The sequence below is a fragment of the Leuciscus leuciscus genome (genome assembly GCF_965113295.1).
Source record: "Leuciscus leuciscus genome assembly, chromosome: 6".
NCBI classification, from domain to species: Eukaryota; Metazoa; Chordata; class Actinopteri; order Cypriniformes; family Leuciscidae; genus Leuciscus; species Leuciscus leuciscus.
Genome location: NC_138730.1, coordinates 2,053,465 through 2,074,210, shown reverse-complemented (window position 1 = coordinate 2,074,210; position 20,746 = coordinate 2,053,465). Strand labels below are relative to the sequence as shown.

The following is a 20,746-nucleotide window of genomic DNA, read 5'->3' as shown; positions in this document are numbered from 1 at the left end:
TTTTAAAGCAAATTGCACAAATGTAGGCCTACTATACAATATAATACATGTTAAAAATTATTTTAAATCTTTATTATTATTCTGTTAATCTTATGATAGGATTCCCTAGCTTTCTTAGTAGTACAAATACGTTTTATATTTATGTAAAATTATGTATATATGAATGTGTAGCCTATATGTGTAATATAGCCTATAGCCTATTTTTATAATATATAAAAAATGTGCAAAATAGGCTATAGGCTATATTACACATATAGGCTACACATACCTAACGAAACTAATCAATTCACAAAATTAACGGAATGCATAGCAGATATAAAAAATTGGATGACTCGTAATTTCCTACTTCTAAATTCTGAAAAAACAGAGTTTCTAATTATTGGACAAAAAACGTCCTCACGTAATAACCTAGAATACTGTCTAACACTCGATGGCTGCTCTGTTAAGTCTTCGTCGTCGGTTAGGAACCTGGGTGTGCTCTTTGATACCAATCTTTCATTTGAAAGTCACGTGTCTAGTATCTGTAAAACTGCATTTTTCCATCTTAAAAATATATCTAAATTACGCTATATGCTCTCATTGACAAATGCGGAACAATTAGTTCATGCGTTCATGACCTCAAGGCTAGATTATTGTAATGCTCTACTGGGTGGTTGCCCTGCACGTTTAATAAACAAACTACAGCTGGTTCAAAACGCAGCAGCTCGAGTTCTTACCAGAACCAGGAAGTATGACCATATTAGCCCAGTTCTGTCAAAACTGCATTGGCTCCCTATTAAACATCGCATAAATTTTAAATTTTAAAATATTGCTGATTACTTACAAAGCACTAAATGGTTTAGCTCCGCAGTACTTGAGCGAGCTCTTAACGCATTATAGTCCTTCACGTCTATTGCGATCTCAAAATTCCGGCCAGTTGATAATACCTAGAATATCAAAATCGACTGCTGGCGGTAGATCCTTTTCCTATTTAGCACCAAAACTCTGGAACAGTCTTCCTACCATTGTCAGGGAAGCAGACACACTCTGTCAGTTCAAAGCCAGATTAAAGACACATCTCTTTGACCTAGCATTCACATAATACATTATAGACTTCTATAATTTAATGTTAGGCTGCATAGATTAGGTCAGCCGGAACCGGGAACACTTCCCATAAATCCTGATGTACTCGTTACATCATGAGAAGAATGGCATCTACGCTAATTTTAGTGTCTGTGTTTATCCCGAGGTTTTCCTGCAGCCTGCCGGATCCGGGCCGTATCCAGATCTGACGATGGACCTTCGCCTGGACCCGATGACAACGCAGTGCTGAAGTTTCAACTAGTCTGTCCCTATGGAGGATCCCTCTACCACTCTACAGATAAGGCGTTGTCGGGAAAATTCGTTTCGCGTTCCTACCCCTAAGCGACAAAATAAAATAAAATTCTTTATCAAAATTTATAAGGAAAGACAAGTACTTTTACTTTGGCTTTTAGGCTTGGCTTGTAGGGAAAATCCAAACCTGCGTAATTTCAAATGCACATAACTATAGAACCCATTCTAAATGCGCATGTGAACGCCATCAGCGTTTCTCACAGGTTCGCGTTTAAAGTCTGTGTAGAGGGAATGGTGTCGTCTTAGCGGCCCCTAATTTAAAAACAAATGATCGTTGCGACGGAAGCAAATCAATCAAAACTAACTTTAGATGGAAAATAACTTAACTCTGCTATAAAGCCAAAACAATCTCTGTTACCTTAAATTATACGCTTATCTCTGTGAAGCTGCTTTGAAACAATCTACGTTGTTAAAAGCGCTATATAAATGAAGATGACTTGACTTGACATACATACATAATTTTACATAAATATAGAACGTATTTGTTTAACTTACACATTAACAATCAGCAATCTTTCTCCAACAGTCTTCTCTTGCTTTGGCAGCAGAGACCGTATTGTTTCGAGCATGAAATACATATTTAAATTCATCGTAATTCTGAATGATTATCTCTTGCTCCTCCGCGGAAAAATATATCGCTCTCGCTCTACCCGCGATTGGTTGTTCAGTGTCGACGTCACTCTTTTATGTGCACGCGCGCATGGAGTAATCATAGCTTAAGGATCAAAGCCTGAGTTGACAGAGAAAGTTGATGAGCTGCATCATGGTACCAATAAAGCCTGATTACATCGGTAACCTCGAGTTTGTTCAGCTACCTTCATGGTACAGGCCCCAGGTCTTTGAGTCTCCAGATGTTCACAAATATGCAGTTTCACAAGCCAGTTTTCTTGAGCTTTTGCCCTTCTGCTCTATGAGACGTTTCTGTTCTTATGAGTTTGCTTTAGGGACTGAGTGATGCTCTAGTTTCTTTTAAATATATATTTATTTGTGTATTTAAATGTTTAAAGAAAAATTTGACATCTAATTAACTAACTTAACCTTGTCTTTAAAACAATAATTACGTTTTTTTTTTATCGTATGAATCATTTTTATAATGCAATGGACATTTATTTGAGAACTGAATCACCGCTTCTGCAGGTTTTTGAGTCCTGCTGCAGAGGAAGCCTGTCAGTATGTGAATAGAGTTGTGGGTATAAACCCGTTACTCCAGAGAGAGCTGAATCTGAGAGGACATAAACTAGGAGACACACGAGTGAATCAGATCGCTGCTCTACTGCAGGATAAACACTGTCAACTCAACACACTGACGTGAGTATTGCTCGTTTATTTATAATATACTTTACTTTTAGTTGTAATGTTAGCTGATGATAATATTTCCAGACAGACAGTTTGATAATAGGTGAATAATTATTTCAGTTACTGTAGAGGCAGAACAATGTTTGTTTTTTCTGACATGAGAATCAGAACTGTTCATAAGTGCTTTCAATTTAATCTTTGTATTTCACAAATATCTAATTTTGGTGCAGCATATACTGTAACTTGTAAAAATAAGTGCATTTTAAAAATCTGTGATCAGTATCTCCCTGTAATAAGATCCACTGAAGGTAAGTTGACTGAACGCTAGTGATGGGCGCTTTCGAAACACGCTTCATGAAGCTATGAAGCCTTTACGAATCTTTTGTTTTGAATCAGTGGTTCGGAGTGTGTATCAAACTGCCAAAGTCACGTGATTTCAGTAAACGAGGCTTCGTTACGTCATAACTGTTTGGGAATGCTTGGAAATGTCAATGGTTCACCACTGGAGTCGATGATCTCTGTGAACTCATGAATCATGCAGATTCATTGAGATTGAACAAGGTTTTGTGGGTTTTACCTGATCTCTGATCAGTTTTATACATTTGTAGATGTTTTAATTAGACATTAGTATAATTAAACGGAATAATAGTAGTTAACCCTCTGAGGTCTGAGGGATTTTTGGGGTCCTTGAGATGTTCTGACATGCCCTGACATTTGTGCTTTTTTCAGTTGCTTATAAACATATTAATGGCAAAGGTATAATTACACTCTATTTAGCACAAACAGGGCTACCATAATATGTGAGCAACATGCATGTACATGTTTGTATTTTTGAGAGAATAATGTTTATGCATGGTTATTGAAAAAACTAAAAACGTCTCGGTTACGGATGTAACCCTCGTTCCCTGAGTGGGAACGGAGACGTTACGTCGGATGACGACGATTGGGGTTTCGCTTAGAAGCCTATCACCTTCGAGTATATAAAACGAGCCAATGGCAATGAAATGCCATGGGTCTGCGGAATTTGCATAGCGTAACTCCGCCCGCCGCAGGGGGTATATAAGGAAGTACGCTGGCACAATGCAGATATGTCTTCGCTGAGGAGCCGAGACTAGCCCCAGGCGTTTTTCAGCGGTACAGCGGAAGTGGCAGGAAGACGTAACGTCTCCGTTCCCACTCAGGGAACGAGGGTTACATCCGTAACCGAGACGTTCCCTTTCGTGGTCACTCCGAGTTACGTCGGATGACGACGATTGGGGTTCCAGTCTAATCACGCCACCTCGGCTGTCTTCCAGTGCCCTGCGTAAGTCTGAGCTCCCTGTTGTGAGACTAGCACGAACGAAGGAGTCCTACTTAACACAGGGATACCAAGGTACACTGGGAAGCATATCTCCAGAGAGAAATATGCAATTATGCCCAGCCATTGATGGGGGGGACTTAGAATACACATATGACCCAGAGGGCTGCATATGGAAAATCACTGGGGTGTCCAGCCGCAGGTGGAATTTTAAACCCCTGGGGTGGCAAGGTGGCTTGCCAAGGGAAAGACACACGCTCACAAGGAGACTTACAGTGGAATACACATGTGGGGGTCGCCCAGAGGGGAACCATGCACATGGAGGCACCTAGTCAAGCGCAAAAGCTGCGTTATGGCAGATTGGCATAACTCAGGCGTTGACGTAACCAGTGCTGGAGGAAACTCAGAGCTTATCAGACTCACCTGAGAGAAATATCGCACGTATCCCGTCCGTGGAGAGGAATGGCGAGCAAGCGAAGACACCTGAGCAGAATCTAGCACCGGCTGGTTGAAGCGAGTACATGAGAAGAAACTGGCTCTACTCGGAGATTATAGAATCTCGCGAATGTGTTGGGTGTCGCCCAGCCTGCAGCTCTACAAATGTCTGTTAGCGAGGCGCCATGCGCTAGAGCCCAAGAGGAAGCCACACTACGTGTGGAGTGGGCTTTCACACCAAGGGGGCACGGACGACCTTGCTGCTGGTATGCCAAAGTAATGGTATCCACTATCCAGTGGGATAACCTTTGCTTTGAGAGAGCCTTTCCCTTCAGCTTCCCACCATGACAGACAAAGAGCTGGTCTGAGGTCCTGAAACACCGCGTTCTGTCTACGTAAGCACGGAGGGCGCGTACTGGACAGAGCAGTGCCAAGGCTGGGTCTGCCTCCTCCAAGGGCAGCGCTTGCAGGTTCACTACCTGGTCTCGAAAGGGTGTGGTAGGAACCTTGGGCACGTATCCAAGCCGGGGTCTCAGGATCACGTGAGAGTTAGCCGGCCCGAATTCCAGGCACGCTTTGTCAACCGAAAATGCCTGCAGGTCCCCTACCCTCTTGATGGAGGCCAATGCAACCAGGAGCGCTGTCTTCATTGACAGGAACTTAAGCTCCACTGACTGTAAAGGCTCAAATGGAGCACTCTGCAGGGCAGTTAGAACCACTGAGAGGTCCCAAGAGGGTACGAAGGGAGGACGAGGAGGATTTAGTCTCCTCGCTCCCCTCAGGAACCTGACGATCAGGTCGTGCCTTCCCAGAGACTTACCATCAACTGCTTCGTGATGTGCGGCAATGGCGGCAACATACACTTTCAGGGTGGAGGGAGACAGCCTTCGCTCCAACCCATCTTGCAGGAAGGAAAGCACGACACTGATCGGGCATTTCGTGGGTTCTTGATGTTTAGAAGAACACCAGTTGACGAAGAGGTTCCACTTCAACGCATAGGCATGTCTCGTGGACGATGCTCTAGCGGAAGTGATGGTAGCCACCACCGCAGGTGGTAGGGTACTCAAACCTGCCTCGTCCCGTCCAGGAGCCACACATGGAGGTTCCAAAGATCGGGACGAGGGTGCCATAAGGTGCCCCGTCCCTGAGAAAGGAGGTCCTTCCTCAGAGGAATTGGCCAGGGAGGTGCTGTCGCGAGGAGTACTAGTTCGGAGAACCAGGTCCGGTTGGGCCAATACGGGGCAACCAAAATGACCTGCTCCTCGTCCTCCCTGATCTTGCGCAAGGTCTGCGCAAGAAGGCTCACTGGGGGAAACGCATACTTGCGTAGGCCCCGCGGCCAGCTGTGCGCCAGTGCATCCGTGCCGAGCGTGCCCTCGGTCAGGGAGTAAAACAGGTCGCAGTGGGACGAGTCGTGGGAGGCAAACAGGTCTACCTGTGCGTCGCCGAACTGATCCCAAATCAGCTGGGCCGTCTGGGGATGGAGTCGCCATTCTCCAGCGAGAGGCCGAACTCGAGACAGCTCGTCGGCCGCCTGGTTCAGGTGTCCCGGGATATAAATGGCTCGAAGCGACCTCAGATGCTTCTGACTCCATATGAGGAGGTGGCGAGCGAGTTGCGACATACGGCGGGAGCGTAGACCACCCTGGTGGTTGATGTACGCTACTGTTGCGGTATTGTCTGATCGGACTAGTACGTGCTGGCCCCTGAGCAGCGCATGGAAGCGGTGCAGGGCGAGACGTACAGCCAGCAACTCGAGGCAATTGACATGCCAAAGGCGCTGGGGTCCAGTTTGCTCTTCTCCCAGTTGACCCGAAGGCCCAGACGGACTAGGTGCCGGAGCACTAGGTCCCTGTGTTCGCAAACCTGGTCTCGAGAGTGAGCTAGGATAAGCCAGTCGTCGAGATAGTTCAGGATGCGAACCCCGTGTTCCCGAAGGGGAACAAGGGCTGCCTCGACGACCTTCGTAAAGACGCGAGGAGACAGGGCTAGCCCGAAAGGGAGAACCGCGTACTGGTATGCCTGCCCCTCGAAAGCAAACCGTAGAAACGGTCTGTGTCGAGGTAAAATGGAGACATGGAAGTAGGCGTCCTTCAGGTCGATCGCTGCAAACCAATCCTGCGGCCGCACACACTGGAGGATGTGTTTGGCCGTTAGCATCTTGAACGGCAGCCTGTGAAGGGAGCGGTTCAAGACGCGCAGGTCGAGGATTGGCCGTAACCCACCGGACTTCTTGGGTACAATGAAGTAAGGGCTGTAGAAGCCGGACTTCATTTCGGCTGGAGGGACAATCTCGATCGCACCCTTCGCCAGCAGGGTGACGACCTCCGCTCTCATGACAGGGGCATTGCCACCGACCATAGTGAAGCGGACTCCGCTGAAGCGGGGAGGAGATCGCGCGAACTGAATCGCGTAGCCGAGCCTGATGGTTCTCGCGACCCAGCGGGACAGTCTGGGAAGCTCTAGCCAGGCCTCCAGAAAGTGCACCAGCGGGGTCATACGAACCACAGACGTACCGTCGGTGGGGCAGCGAGGCGGAATGACCGGCACCGGCGAGGGTGGCATCGCGGCCCTGTGCGGGGGCACGGTCATTAACCGCGTCCTGCCAGAGGAGGCCAGGGGAGGGCGCGCGTCCCACGGGGGCGTGCTCTGGCAGGGGTCTGGCGACAGAGGGGGATGAGAGGAGCGTGGCCCGTGGGCGGCGCGTGCTGTCATCCCAGACCTCTGGGACAGAGGAGGGCGGCAGTGGCGGGACCCGAGGGTGGCGCGCACTGCGGCCCTCTGGGTCTGTAGGCTCAGGATTGGGGATTTCGATTCTTTCTTTAACCACATTAGGGTGCTGCCCGTCGTGGGACGAGCAGCGGGGAGTGGAGAACAAAAGATTCTCCCCCGGCCCTCCACCGGGGGAAGGAGTGGCCCTGCTACCACCTCCTGTAGCGAAAAGAAAGCCAATCCTGAGCTGCCCGTCTCAGGAGCGCCGCTTAGCCTGGCGTTTAGCGGGCTGCGGGGCTGGAGAGGGCTGTGGCGCCTTCCTACGGCTTCCTCCACGACGCGGCCCAGATGAAGGCTGCTGCTGGGGCCGTGCGGGAGGGGCGGGAGCCGCGGGAGGGCGCCCTCTGCGGCGAGCAGGCTGAGGATTCTGCACCGACGGCTGAGCAGCAGAGCGTCGGGGCAGAATGTGCTTAATCGCCTCAGTCTGCTTCTGAGCAGTCGAGAACTGTTGGGCAAAGTCCTCGACTGCACCGCCGAAAAGGCCGGCCTGGGATATGGGAGCGTCAAGCAGACGAGTCCGCTCGGGCTCACGCATATCAGCCAGGTTCAGCCAGAGATGTCTCTCCTGGACCACAGCTGTGGACATCACCAAACCCAGGGAGCGCGCGGTCACCTTCGTCGCCCGGAGAGCGAGGTCGGTGGCGGCGCGCAGCTCATCGAAGAGCCCTGGGTCTGTCCTACCCTCGTGCATGTCACGAAGCATCTTGGCCTGGTAGACCTGTAAGATGGCCATGGCATGCAAAGAGGCAGCTGCCTGTCCCGCCGCTCTGTAAGATTTCGCCACCATGGTAGACGAGAATCTACAGGCTTTGGACGGGTGCTTAGGATCACCACGTGATGAAGCGCTTGTCGGACACAGCTGCATCGCGACAGAACGTTCAACCGTGGGAATCCCAGTGTACCCACAAGCATCAGCTCTATCGAGGGGAGGAAAGGCGGAGAAAGCCGTCGAACGATCACGGGAAGACATGGGAGCCTTCCAGGACCGCGTGACTTCCTCATGCACTTCCGGGAAGAATGGTATTGGGGTTGGGCGGCGACGGGTGTCAGCGGCCGCTCCCAAAAACCAATCATCCAGCCGCGAGCGCACTGGATCAGGTGGCGGGGACCACTCAATACCAATGGCCGCGGCTGCCCGGGAAAGCATGGCGGTCAGCTCGGGATCAGACTCGGGCAATGCTGGCACGCCCGAGGGCGGCAACACAGCCGAATCCTCACTTCCCGAGGACTCGCGCCCACCTTGTGATGCAGCGATGGACATAGTATCTTCCTCTGGAGCTCCAAACGAGACGCGCTGGGGCTCCGAAGAGGGACCAGCGGTCTCAGTTTGAACACTCGCGGGTGCTGATGCTGGAGAGGGGTGTGTGGACCGTGGACGTGTCGGCGGTATGTCCCACACAGTCACCCTCAGGTCACCCCGGCCACCAGCCGAAGTACTAGCCCTCTCGGGACCAGTAGATCGGGGTGTGGGTAGGGGGACTCTCGCTCTAGTGAGCTCATTGAGTCTCGACCGCAGCATAGAGATGGTCATGTTCCCGCAGTGAGAACATGAGTCATCCACGAACGCTGCTTTAGCGTGATCAACGCCCAAACACGTTAAGCAGCGATCGTGCCCATCAGAGAAAAATATCTCGCCACCGCAACCAGAAGTGCACGGGCGAGGCATCTTTAAAAAGACGTGCCACGTGCAATGCTCTTTTTGTGAGAGGAAAAACTCCGCGGATGCTGAAGCGAACAGGGAGAAACACACTATCTGTCAGATCACTGACAAGATCAGCAGGGTAGTGAGCACTCGCTGAAAACGCCGTCACACCAACACCGGAGAGTTCGCTCGTCTCGAAGGTAAGAGAAGACTAACTCAGAATATTTGGCTTGCAGGAGTGGAGAAGTTCTCGGCTCCGAAGCGAAAACATATCTGCATTGTGCCAGCGTACTTCCTTATATACCCCCTGCGGCGGGCGGAGTTACGCTATGCAAATTCCGCAGACCCATGGCATTTCATTGCCATTGGCTCGTTTTATATACTCGAAGGTGATAGGCTTCTAAGCGAAACCCCAATCGTCGTCATCCGACGTAACTCGGAGTGACCACGAAAGGGAACTAAAGTTTCTGAAATAAGGCCACAAAACACATACTAAATATGTGACAATAAGACTTTTGACTAATTGATGTCGTTGCCTAGAGTTTTTTCTTCAAAATGATGTGAAAATCATCCTGCCCTTATCATTCACATAACACAATACATTGATTTAAATCTTGTAAAACACTTTTTGTTTGTAAAGGCAATATGCGCAAGGGGCGTCAACGATTCAACAGCATCATGCATATGTAGTGGTTCACACCTGAGGAGACAATGGGGCCCGCATACTTAATGAGCCATTCATTCAGGTGTGTCACCTATAGCCACAAGAAAGAATGCAAGAGCAATATATATATATATATATATATATATATATATATATATATATATATATATTCTACCAAATTGGTTCACAGTTGGAAGCATGTCAATTTTTTTATTTTATTTTATCACAAATTTTGCTTGCAAATTGTATAATATCCAAGGAAAACATGTCTAGTAATTGTGCAGTTAATTCTCATACTGTATTTTCAGTTTTGGAATATGTATCCTCTCCCCAAATTTGTCAATAATAAAACACAATAAAAATTATTTAAAGAAAAGGCTTATATTTACCTTTTAAAATTTGTTTACATCTACCTTGTAAATATTTTTTTTATTAAAAAGATTACAATTACAACAACAATTGAAGTGTAATCTTTCTTTGTAAAAACTAAAGTATACATATTATCATACATATTTCAAAGTTAAGGATTCATTACTTCGAATATAGCCTACATTGACAAAACATACTATATTTAACATATTAGCAAAAATTGGCAAACAAAAGCTTATTTGAGGTGGCAGATATTTTACAGTAAAAATGTGTAATCTATCCAAAACTAATCAACGAAATGTTGTCTTTCATTTGTCTGTAACATAGGTCTTTTGTTTTTATTATAAGGAATATAAATGTTAATTTGCAGTTTAATACGTTACTTATACAAATACATTTTATTTCAACACATTTCAGTCGATTTTTACTCAGTATAGCAATATAGTTTGCTAAAAGCAGATCATTCATTCACACACAGAAACGCAATTCAAATTTAAACTGTCTTTTTGCGAGTTGTGGTAAACAGCGCATTTCTGCGTTCATTCATTCACACAGAAACGCGATTTACTTGAGACTGAAAAAAAACTTACTACAGTATTCCATCCGTTGCTCCTCGAAATACCAGCCCTTCTGAGGTACGTTTTCCATTATTATTATTCCTCACAGCGCTGCGAGACAGTGTAAACAAGTACACTGATCATCTGAATAAACTTGATGTGTTTTCTCGAGCTGATATGTGGGCGTTCACAGTTTGTATGGGATCGTCTCAGTCATTTGCGTTTGAATAGCGCGCGCTCTCCGTGGGCGGGGCCGATTATAACGTAATGAGCTGAGATGAGCTCGACTGGAATCGCTCTCTTTTAATACAGATTTCACAAGATGAGAATATTTGTTTTTTATATAAAGTACTTCATTTAAAAGAAGAGAATTCAAGCTTCATGCCTGTGTGTCTGTATGCCTGTTTGACTGAGTATTCGCTGAGTTATTGTTCATTTTCGGACGCGTTTCAGAATGGACTTCACTGGCAGAGAGAAGGCAGAACTCGCTTCGTGTTTATTTTTCTTTATTTGGCAAAAAGCACAACACTTTGTTTTTATCAGAATCAGAGAATCAGAATCAGAATCAGAAAGAGCTTTATTGCCAAGTATGCTTGCGCATACGAGGAATTTGTCTTGGTGACAGTAGCTTCCAGTACACATACAATACAAAGTGACAAGACAAGTGACAAGTAACATAGGTATAAATAAAAAATAGAAAAAATAAAAATAAAATAAAAATAAAAGATTATAAATTATAAATATATATAAAGTTATAAGGTGCTATAATGAAATGTCTGAGGGAAGTATTGCACATGTTTGTTCCACAGTAGGGGAACATTTAAGTGTTCATGAGGTAGATGGCCTGGGGAAAGAAACTTTTCCTGTGTCTGGTTGTTTTTGTGCTCGGTGCTCTGTAGCGTCGACCAGACGGTAACAGTTCAAACAGAAAGTGTGCTGGGTGTGACGGGTCCAGAGTGATTTTGCGAGCCCTTTTACTCACTCTGGATGAGTGCAGTACTTTGAGTGTGGGAAGGGTAGTGCCAGTGATTCGCTCAGCAGTCCGAACTATCCGCTGTAGTCTACGGAGGTCGGTTTTGGTAGCAGAGCCGAACCAGACGGTGATGGAAGTGCAGAGGATGGACTGGATGACAGCTGAGTAGAACTGTACGAGCAGCTCCTGTGGCAGGTTGAATTTCCTCAGCTGACGCAGGAAGTACAGTCTCTGTTGGGCTTTCTTCACAATAGAGTCTATGTGAGTGTCCCACTTCAGATCCTGAGAGATGGTGGTGCCCAGGAACCTGAATGACTCTACTGCAGTCACAGTGCTGTCCATGATGGTGAGTGAAGGGAGTGCAGGGGGGTTTCTCCTGAAGTCCACGATCATCTCCACTGTTTTGAGCGTGTTCAGCTCCAGGTTGTTAAAACTGCACCAAAGAGCCAGCTGCTCCACCTCCTGTCTGTACGCAGACTCGTCACCGTTCCGGATGAGTCCGATAACAGTAGTGTCGTCCGCAAACTTCAGGAGCTTGACAGAGGTGTCTTTAGAGGTGCAGTCATTTGTGTACAGGGAGAAGAGCAGTGGTGAGAGAACACATCCCTGTGGAGCACCGGTGCTGATGGTGCGGCTGTCGGACGTGATTTTGCCCATTCTGACTAGCTGTTGTCTGTCTGTCAGAAAGCTGGTGATCCATTGACAGATGGAGCTAGGGACAGAGAGCTGGGTCAGTTTGGTCTGGAGCAGTGATGGGACGATGGTGTTGAAGGCAGAACTAAAGTCCACGAACAGAATCCTTGCATAGGTCCCTGGTTTGTCCAGATGTTGTAGGGTGTAATGCAGTCCCATATTGACCACATCATCCACAGACCGGTTTGCTCTGTAGGCAAACTGCAGGGGGTCCAGCAAGGGTCCAGTGATGTCCTTCAGATATGCTAACACCAGTCTTTCGAATGACTTCATGGCCACAGATGTTAAGGCAACAGGTCTGTAGTCATTGAGTCCTGTGATCTTTGGTTTCTTCGGGATTGGGATGATGGTGGAGCGTTTAAAGCAGAAAGGGACTTTGCACTGCTCCAGTGATCTGTTGAAGATCAGTGAGAAGATAGAGGCCAGCTGGTCAGCGCAGGTTTTCAGACAGGCTGGTGAAACACCGTCTGGGCCTGGTGCTTTCCTTCTCTTCTGTTTCCTGAAGATCTGACGCACATTATCCTCACTGATCTGAAGTGCAGGGGGGGAGGGGAGGGGGATGGCTGGAGGTGTTGATGGCTGTGTAGAGAGATGGTCAGGGCGGGTATGGGGTGTCTGATCGGGGGTCTCAAATCTACAGTAAAAGACATTCAGCTCGTTCGCAAGATGCTTGTTGCTGTCGATGCTGGGGGATGGTGTCTTGTAGTTGGTAATGTCTTTCAGGCCTTTCCACACTGATGCAGGGTCGTTGGAGGAAAACTGGTTTTCCAGCTTTTTGGCATAGCTCTTCTTAGCCACTTCAATCTCCTTTGTCAATGTGTTCCTGGCCTGATTATACAAGATCCTATCCCCACTCCTGTAGGCATCTTCTTTGACCTGACGAAGCTGTCTGAGTTTTGGTGTGAACCATGGTTTATCATTGTTGAATGATAAGTAAGTCCTGGTAGGGATGCATAAATCCTCACAGAAACTGATGTATGATGTTACAGTCTCTGTGAGCTCGTCCAGATCGCTGGCAGCAGCTTCAAAAACACTCCAGTCAGTGCATTCAAAACAGGCTTGTAAGACCTGCTCTGTGTCGTTGGTCCATCTCTTTACAGTCCTTATTACTGGCTTAGCAGTTTTAAGTTTTTGCCTGTAAGTTGGTAGAAGATGAACCAGGCAGTGATCGGAATTATTGTGAGTATACACAAAAATAATACACATTTAACAGAATCGATTGATGTATGAAACTCCTATGGAAAATCAAAGTCAACAGAGTATTTATGAGTTTCTTTTACACTGATAAAAAAAAAGCGAGCTGGTATCGCCGGCGATACAGCCGACCTCAGGGGATTAATAGTCTCTTATTGACCTGTTTAGCTGAGCCATCCATAAAATAAAACAAGCACTGAACATTGATAAAAGACCACACATTAAACAGACAGTTGATATTTAATTGTATTAGATGATTAGTTAATTGCATTTGATAAATTTTACTTTTAATAAAACATTTGCAATGGGTTTGTAGAAGGTGTTTTTATGCATGTCTGGCCTGAGTTTTTGGCCAATATGTGTTTGGAACTCTTAGAAACAGTGAATCATTTTGTGAAAAAATGTGTTTAATTAATTGAAAGCTTTGCAAAGCTTAGTTTTTCCCATCATTACTGAATACAAGTGCAGCTTTATTCATATAAACATGAACAACATACATAAAAACAAAGACTTGACTGAGAAACATGAACATCACCAAAAGCAGTTACAGGGAACAAAGCCAGACAGAAGACAATGGTAACATGAGGGCTATATATACACACAGACAATAATAAACAAGAAACACCTGAACACAATGAACCAATGAAAACGTGACACATGAAACAAGGAACCAATCAGAACATGACACATGAACAGGGGAGGACATGACAAGATCACATGAGGAGCAGGACTGTGAGAATTATACAAAATAAAAGACATAAAAACAAACTAAACTAAACCTAGAACAGACGTGACACTGCCTCACGGTGCAGCACTAAAGCAGATGAACTACCTTTTTCAAAACTTGTTTGATTGTCTTCTGTTTAAGGAAATACTTTTATTCCTTAATCTGATCATATCAGTTAATACAATTATTCTTTGTTCATGTTAGTTCACAGGGGATTTGCTAATGTTAACAGAAAACTTTTGTATTTAAAAATGTATTAGTAAATGTTTAAAGTTAAGGTTATTAAATGCTGTATAGTATTGTCCATCATGGGTTCATGTTAACTAATGTAGTTAATGTTAACCCCCTGAGGTCTACGGTATCGCCGGCGATACCAGCTCGCTTTTTTTTTATTAGTGTAAAAGAAACTCATAAATACTCTGTTGACTTTGATTTTCCATAGGAGTTTCATACATCAATCGATTCTGTTAAATGTGTATTATTTTTGTGTATACTCACAATAAAAACAAAGTGTTGTGCTTTTTGCCAAATAAAGAAAAATAAACACGAAGCGAGTTCTGCCTTCTCTCTGCCAGTGAAGTCCATTCTGAAACGCGTCCGAAAATGAACAATAACTCAGCGAATACTCAGTCAAACAGGCATACAGACACACAGGCATGAAGCTTGAATTCTCTTCTTTTAAATGAAGTAATTTATATAAAAAGCTAATATTCTCATCTTGTGAAATCTGTATTAAAAGAGAGCGATTCCAGTCGAGCTCATCTCATCTCATTACGTTATAATCGGCCACGCCCACGGAGAGCGCGCGCTATTCAAACGCAAATGGCTGAGGCAATCCTGTGAACGCCCCCATCAGCTCGAGAAAACACACAAGTTTATTTAAATCATTGTTTACACCGTCTTGCAGCGCTGTGAGGAATAATACTAATGGAAAATGTCCCTCAGAAGTGCGGGTATATCGAGGAGCGAGCTGAGGAATACTGTAAGTTTTTTCCTTCTCACATGAATTTCTTCACGTGGGTTTCTGTTTATGAATGAATAAATGGCAGAGATGCGCGCTGTTTACCACAGCTGGCAAAGACAGTTTAAATTGAAATCGCTTGTGTGAATGAATGATGATGTTTTAGCAAACTGCATTGCTATACTGAGATAAGTAAACATCGACTGAATGTTGAAATAAAATATAGGCTATTTGTATAAGCAACGTATTAAACTGCAAATTAACAATATGCCCTAATATTTCATGAAAACAACGTTACAGTCAGACGAAATATGAAAGACAACATTTTGTTGACTAGATTTGGGTACAGTTTTTACTGTAGAATATACTGCCACATCAAATAAGCTTTTGTTTAGCAATTTCTATATATAAAATACTATTTTTGTCAAAAATAAAGTCATCAACTAAGATGTTAGCTGTGCCAATGTTGGTTATATTCAAACTAATGAATACATAGATAAAATGTAGGCCTATAATCATTTTTTTTACAAAGAAAGAGTACACTTGAAATATTGTTGAAATTGTAATTATTGTTGTAATTGTAACCGTTTTAATAAAATAGCAAAACATATTTACAAGATAGATGTAAAATCTTAAATGGTCAATATAAGTCTTCTTCTAAATATATCTTTTGTCCTTGCATTGTGGCTCAGTCAGTGTCACACCTGAGTGAATGGCTAATTATGCAGAGTGGGTGTATTCTAAGGTGTAAACCACTCCTCGTTCACGCCCCCTCGCATATTGGCTTTCCAAGCAAAACCTGTTTTACATCAATTTAAATCAATGTATGGTTTTATGTGAACGATAAAGCAAGACTATTTTCACATAATTTTGAAGAAAAAACTATAGGCGACGACATCCATTAGTCAAAAGTCTTATTGCCACATATTTAGTATGTGTTTTGTGGCCTTATTTCAAAAACTTTAATTTTTAGTTTTTTCGATAACCACGCATAAACATTATTCTCTCAAAAATGAAAACATGTACATACATGTGGCTCACATATTATTGTAGTCCTGTTTGTGCTATATAGAGTGAATTTACTCCTTTGCCATTAATATGTTTATAAGCAACTGAAAAAAGCACAAATGTCAGAGCATGTCAGAACACCCCCAGGGCCCAAAAAAACGCTCAGACTCCAGAGGGTTAACAAATGAAACCTTACTGTAAAGTTTTAGCAAGTAGACATGTTTCCATCAACTTGTCAATCGAATTATCTGAAGTTCGGTAAAAAAAAATCATGCGAATAAAGCTGGTGAAAGTGTGTTTCCATCAAACGGCTTTAAAGCGAATAAAAACCTGTGCGTAATGACGTCACATGCTGTTTTGTGATCAAATTGGTATATCGAATTGATTTGAGACATTTTAAGGTGTTTCCATTCATTTTCGCACTGAATCGCACAACATTCAAGCAAACATTTGCGAACAAAGTTTTGCTAGACAAAATGGATTGCGCCATCTACCAACAAATGATCAATACTGCACAAGTTGTAATAGTGCAGAGTCCTGCACGGGTCCATTTTTGGAGACCCGCCCCCGCCCGTACCCGCAAAGTTCAGCACCAGATCTGACCCGTGCCCGCGATAAATCGCACACAAGCTAAAATCATTCCATTTAAAGTGCTTTATTTTTTATCTCGCACCTCTCTCAACTTCACAATAGCCTCATGAATGGGCTAATGAGCGCTAAAGTGCGCTTTGTTTTGGGCCATTCAAGTAGCCTAGGCTACCTCCAGTTCACGCGCGGGCGCCTCTCCGTGTCCTGATTATTGCCTGCTATATTTAGCTCTTATTTATTAAATCCAGGAAAATGGTTGATTAAACATTGATTAAAATTAAGATACAATTAATACAAAACGAAATTCACTTTAAAGAAAGTCTTTCTACAAAAACAAACTTAATAAAGTGGTCAAAATCATGTCTGCCCACTCCATTTGTCTCCCGATATTTGGGATCATCTTATCTTATTCATGCTTTTTTCACTTTTCATATAATCAACATGAAATTTAATATATATATATATATATATATATATATATATTATTTTATTTAAACATGAATATGAAACTAAATCGTTTTTTAATGACTGGGCTACAACACATAGGCTTATTAGCCTGCCCTACAATCATTGAATATTATTTTGCTGGATTGACGGGTTTTTATTTAAAAGAAAGAGCGTAGCCTACACAATAGCCTACTTAGGCCTTCTAAAATATAATTAATATTATTTTATTGCATTTGTATTAGTTGTTTGAAGAGTAAAAAAAAAAAATCTTTTAAAAAAATCGATCTTAACGCAAGTTTACAACCGGCCAGTCGGTCGGACTAAAAGGGGGAAAAAATTATTTGGGTCGGTCCTAAATTGACAGGATCGGTCGTTTAACGGCAAACAAGAATATTTTTAAGGATGCCCAAAACACATATTTGCGAGTGTGTAATGGCAATTTAGACATACAAATATTGCACATATTTTTCATCCGCTACCCGCCCGCAAGGAGTTCATTATCCGCCCGCATCCCCGCCTGTGAATTTTAGGAATGTCACAATCCATCCGTTTTAGCCACTTTTATGCGGGTACCCAACCCATTGCAGGACTCTAGGTGCTTATGTGACAGCTGATAGCGACATTATTTGACTATTATGGCATTTCTTAGATTTTTTGCTATAGCCTAATAGCCGTTTTATTTTTCTGTTAAATTAAATTCAAAAAGTATCTCGTCTCCTCGTTTGTCCACTTTGTTGACACCGGCCATGTGTGCAAACCAGACAGTATATAATGGGTGCAAACTGGGCGGAAATTAACTAAAACTTCTTCTTTTGTGGCGGGTTGTACCCATAAAATGACCTAAAACTTAATCGCAATCCATTATTTATTCGGCAAATAACATTTCCATCAGCGTTTATCGCATAAACCGTACATCGATCTAGATAAAATCCGATGAGACCGACCGTATTTCATTTTAGTCGATATTCAAGAAATTCAATCGAATTGTACTGTTTCCATAAGTCAAGTCAAGTCAAGTCAAGTTTATTTGTATAGCGCTTTTCACAATACAGATTGCATCAAAGCAGCTTCACAGTATTAAATTTAAATAATACAACAAAGTTTGTTTCAAGAGGAATTTATTGATTGATAAAATTAAATTAAATATCCCCAAAATATTCCCAACTGAGCAAGCCAAAGGCAACAGTGGCAAGGAACCGAAAAACTCCATCAAGTGACCTAATGGTGTCCTTTTTAAAAAAATAAGGCATTTTTCATTCGATATCTCATCATTCGGATAAAAACGTGTTGATGGAAACATAGCTAATGTGTCTGAAAACAACCGACATAAACACATTTGACCCAGTGACCAAACCAAGGGTAACATTGACATGAAAGAATTTTAAAGATTAAATGAAATGAATGTGTATACTAACATAAATAAATCAACACTTTCAACCTTTGTTTTGTTACAATGTTGGTAGTATATTTAAATGAACAATGTGTAGTCTTTCTCCATGTTACCTTTACCTTGATATCCCTGTTTATTTGTCAGCAAAAGTCTGCTGGATGAAGATGAACACGTTAGCTGATCGTCATAGATCTGAGTCATTTTCTCTTTCTGTCTTCAGTCTGCATAGATGCCGAATTACAGAGAAACAGAGTCTCAACCTGACTTCAGCTCTGAAATCAAACCCATCACACCTGAGAGAGCTGGACCTGAGCAGGAATAAACTAGGAAACACAGGAGTGAAGCACTTATGTGCCGTACTGAAGGATTCACACTGTAAACTGGAGAGATTGAGGCCAGTCACATTCACATACAAGAATCAAAATGCTTAAAATCACTTCAACAGTTTAAACTAAAACACTTTAACATTTTATTTGCTTATGAAGATGATTTGACTTTACAGACTAAAGAGTTCCCTTTCAAGGCGGTCACTTCGACATTACGTCACTGACGTATATGGGAACTCCCTTCCTTCTCCGTTTTCACTGAAATCTTATAGGCTAACGCCAGCTGGAGACAGCTGGCCAATTGACGCGAAACATGCAAATGCTGACTGGACCGCGGGCAGTATAAATAGCATGGGCGCGACAATTACGTCAGAATCTCTTTCTTCACGCTAGAAGTCTTATCTGAAGTCATCGTGGAAGTTGCAATAGAGGTTACTCACCATGTTTCCTCCCCGCATCCGATGGCTGCTACATGCCAGATATGTGCGGGTCCTATTGACTCGCTCTACCCTAACAAGGATCAACCGAGGCCGCACTCGCGGACGACAGGCAATGTGCCGGACAGTGCGCGCCCTCAGGGGATTAAACCCGGGCATCAGCGGGGATGAGGCCCACTGCCGCCAGCAGGCCGCTGGTGGGCCCTCTCCTGCCCAAAGACGAGTTAGCGCTGCCCGTCGCCACTCCGGTCCTTTTCGCGTGCTCGCTAGAAGGACTCGACGCGATAGGCTCTGTGGAGGATACTTAGCCCGGTATCTCAGCCAGGCTACTTCAAGAAAGACTCCGTCTTCCACGACGTCCTATGGATAGTCATGCGCAAAGACGCGCGTCTAGAGGGATGAGGCAAAGGCCATGGCTCCGTGTCTAAAAGGCGCAAAGTGCGGATGCTAGGAGTCTCTTGACGCCCCACTCTGACAAAAGTGCACAACCGCAATTCGGTGAGTGTTTACCCCTTCTAGTCAGTCTTGACTACGGGGTTGCGCAGTCGTTACCGCTTATGCTGTTGACGCTGGGCCTACGTAACATTGATGTGCTTACAGCTTATGTTGTCAGGCTGCCCTGTATCCTTCAGTGCAACTGGCCATTCTGATTTAACTACGTATTCACAGTTGTTGTCGCTACGCCACTGACGCTGTGTTTATGTACACACTGCACACTGATATGTGCTATGATTTGTGCCGTTATATTGCCCTGTATCCTTCAGTGCAACTGGCCATTCTGATTTAACTACGTATTCACAGTTGTTGTCGCTACGCCACTGACGCTGTGTTTATGTGCACACTGCACACTGATATGTGCTATGATTTGTGCCGTTATATTGCCCTGTATCCTTAAGTGCAAATGGCCATTCTGATTTAACTACGTATTCACAGTTGTTGTCGCTACGCCACTGACGCTGTGTTTATGTACACACTGCACACTGATATGTGCTATGATTTGTGCCGTTATATTGCCCTGTATCCTTCAGTGCAACTGGCCATTCTGATTTAACTACGTATTCACAGTTGTTGGCGCTACGCCACTGACGCTGTGTTTATGTACACACTGCACACTGATATGTGCTATGATTTGTGCCGTTATATTGCCCTGTATCCTTCAGTGCAACTGGCCATTCTGATTTAACTACGTATTCACAGTTGTTGTCGCTACGCCACTGACGCTGTGTTTATGTACACACTGCACACTGATATGTGCTATGATTTGTGCCGTTATATTGCCCTGTATCCTTCAGTGCAAATGGCCATTCTGATTTAACTACGTATTCACAGTTGTTGTCGCTACGCCACTGACGCTGTGTTTATGTACACACTGCACACTGATATGTGCTATGATTTGTGCCGTTATATTGCCCTGTTTCCTTCAGTGCAAATGGCTATTCTGATTACCACGTATTCACAGTTGTTGTGCGATGCCACTGACGCTGTGTTTATGTACCTGATTGTGTGTATTATGCTTATGCCACGATATTGCCCTGTTTCCTGCAGTGCAACTGGCTATTCTGATTACTACGTATTCACAGTTGTTGCGCGATGCAA

The 20,746-nt window shown here is 44.1% G+C and overlaps 1 protein-coding gene across 2 annotated transcripts in view; it reads left to right on the top strand.

Moving 5' to 3' along the window:
• The window catches only part of LOC309501906 (uncharacterized protein), a 482,458-nt gene that overhangs the window by 314,271 nt on the left and 147,441 nt on the right, over nucleotides 1-20,746 (top strand). For both annotated transcript variants that reach the window (XM_082174162.1, XM_082174161.1), the window contains 2 exons: nucleotides 2,512-2,682; nucleotides 18,608-18,781. In XM_082174162.1, the coding sequence (XP_082030288.1) occupies nucleotides 2,512-2,682; nucleotides 18,608-18,781 (345 nt within the window). The remainder of the gene's footprint in view (nucleotides 1-2,511; nucleotides 2,683-18,607; nucleotides 18,782-20,746) is intronic.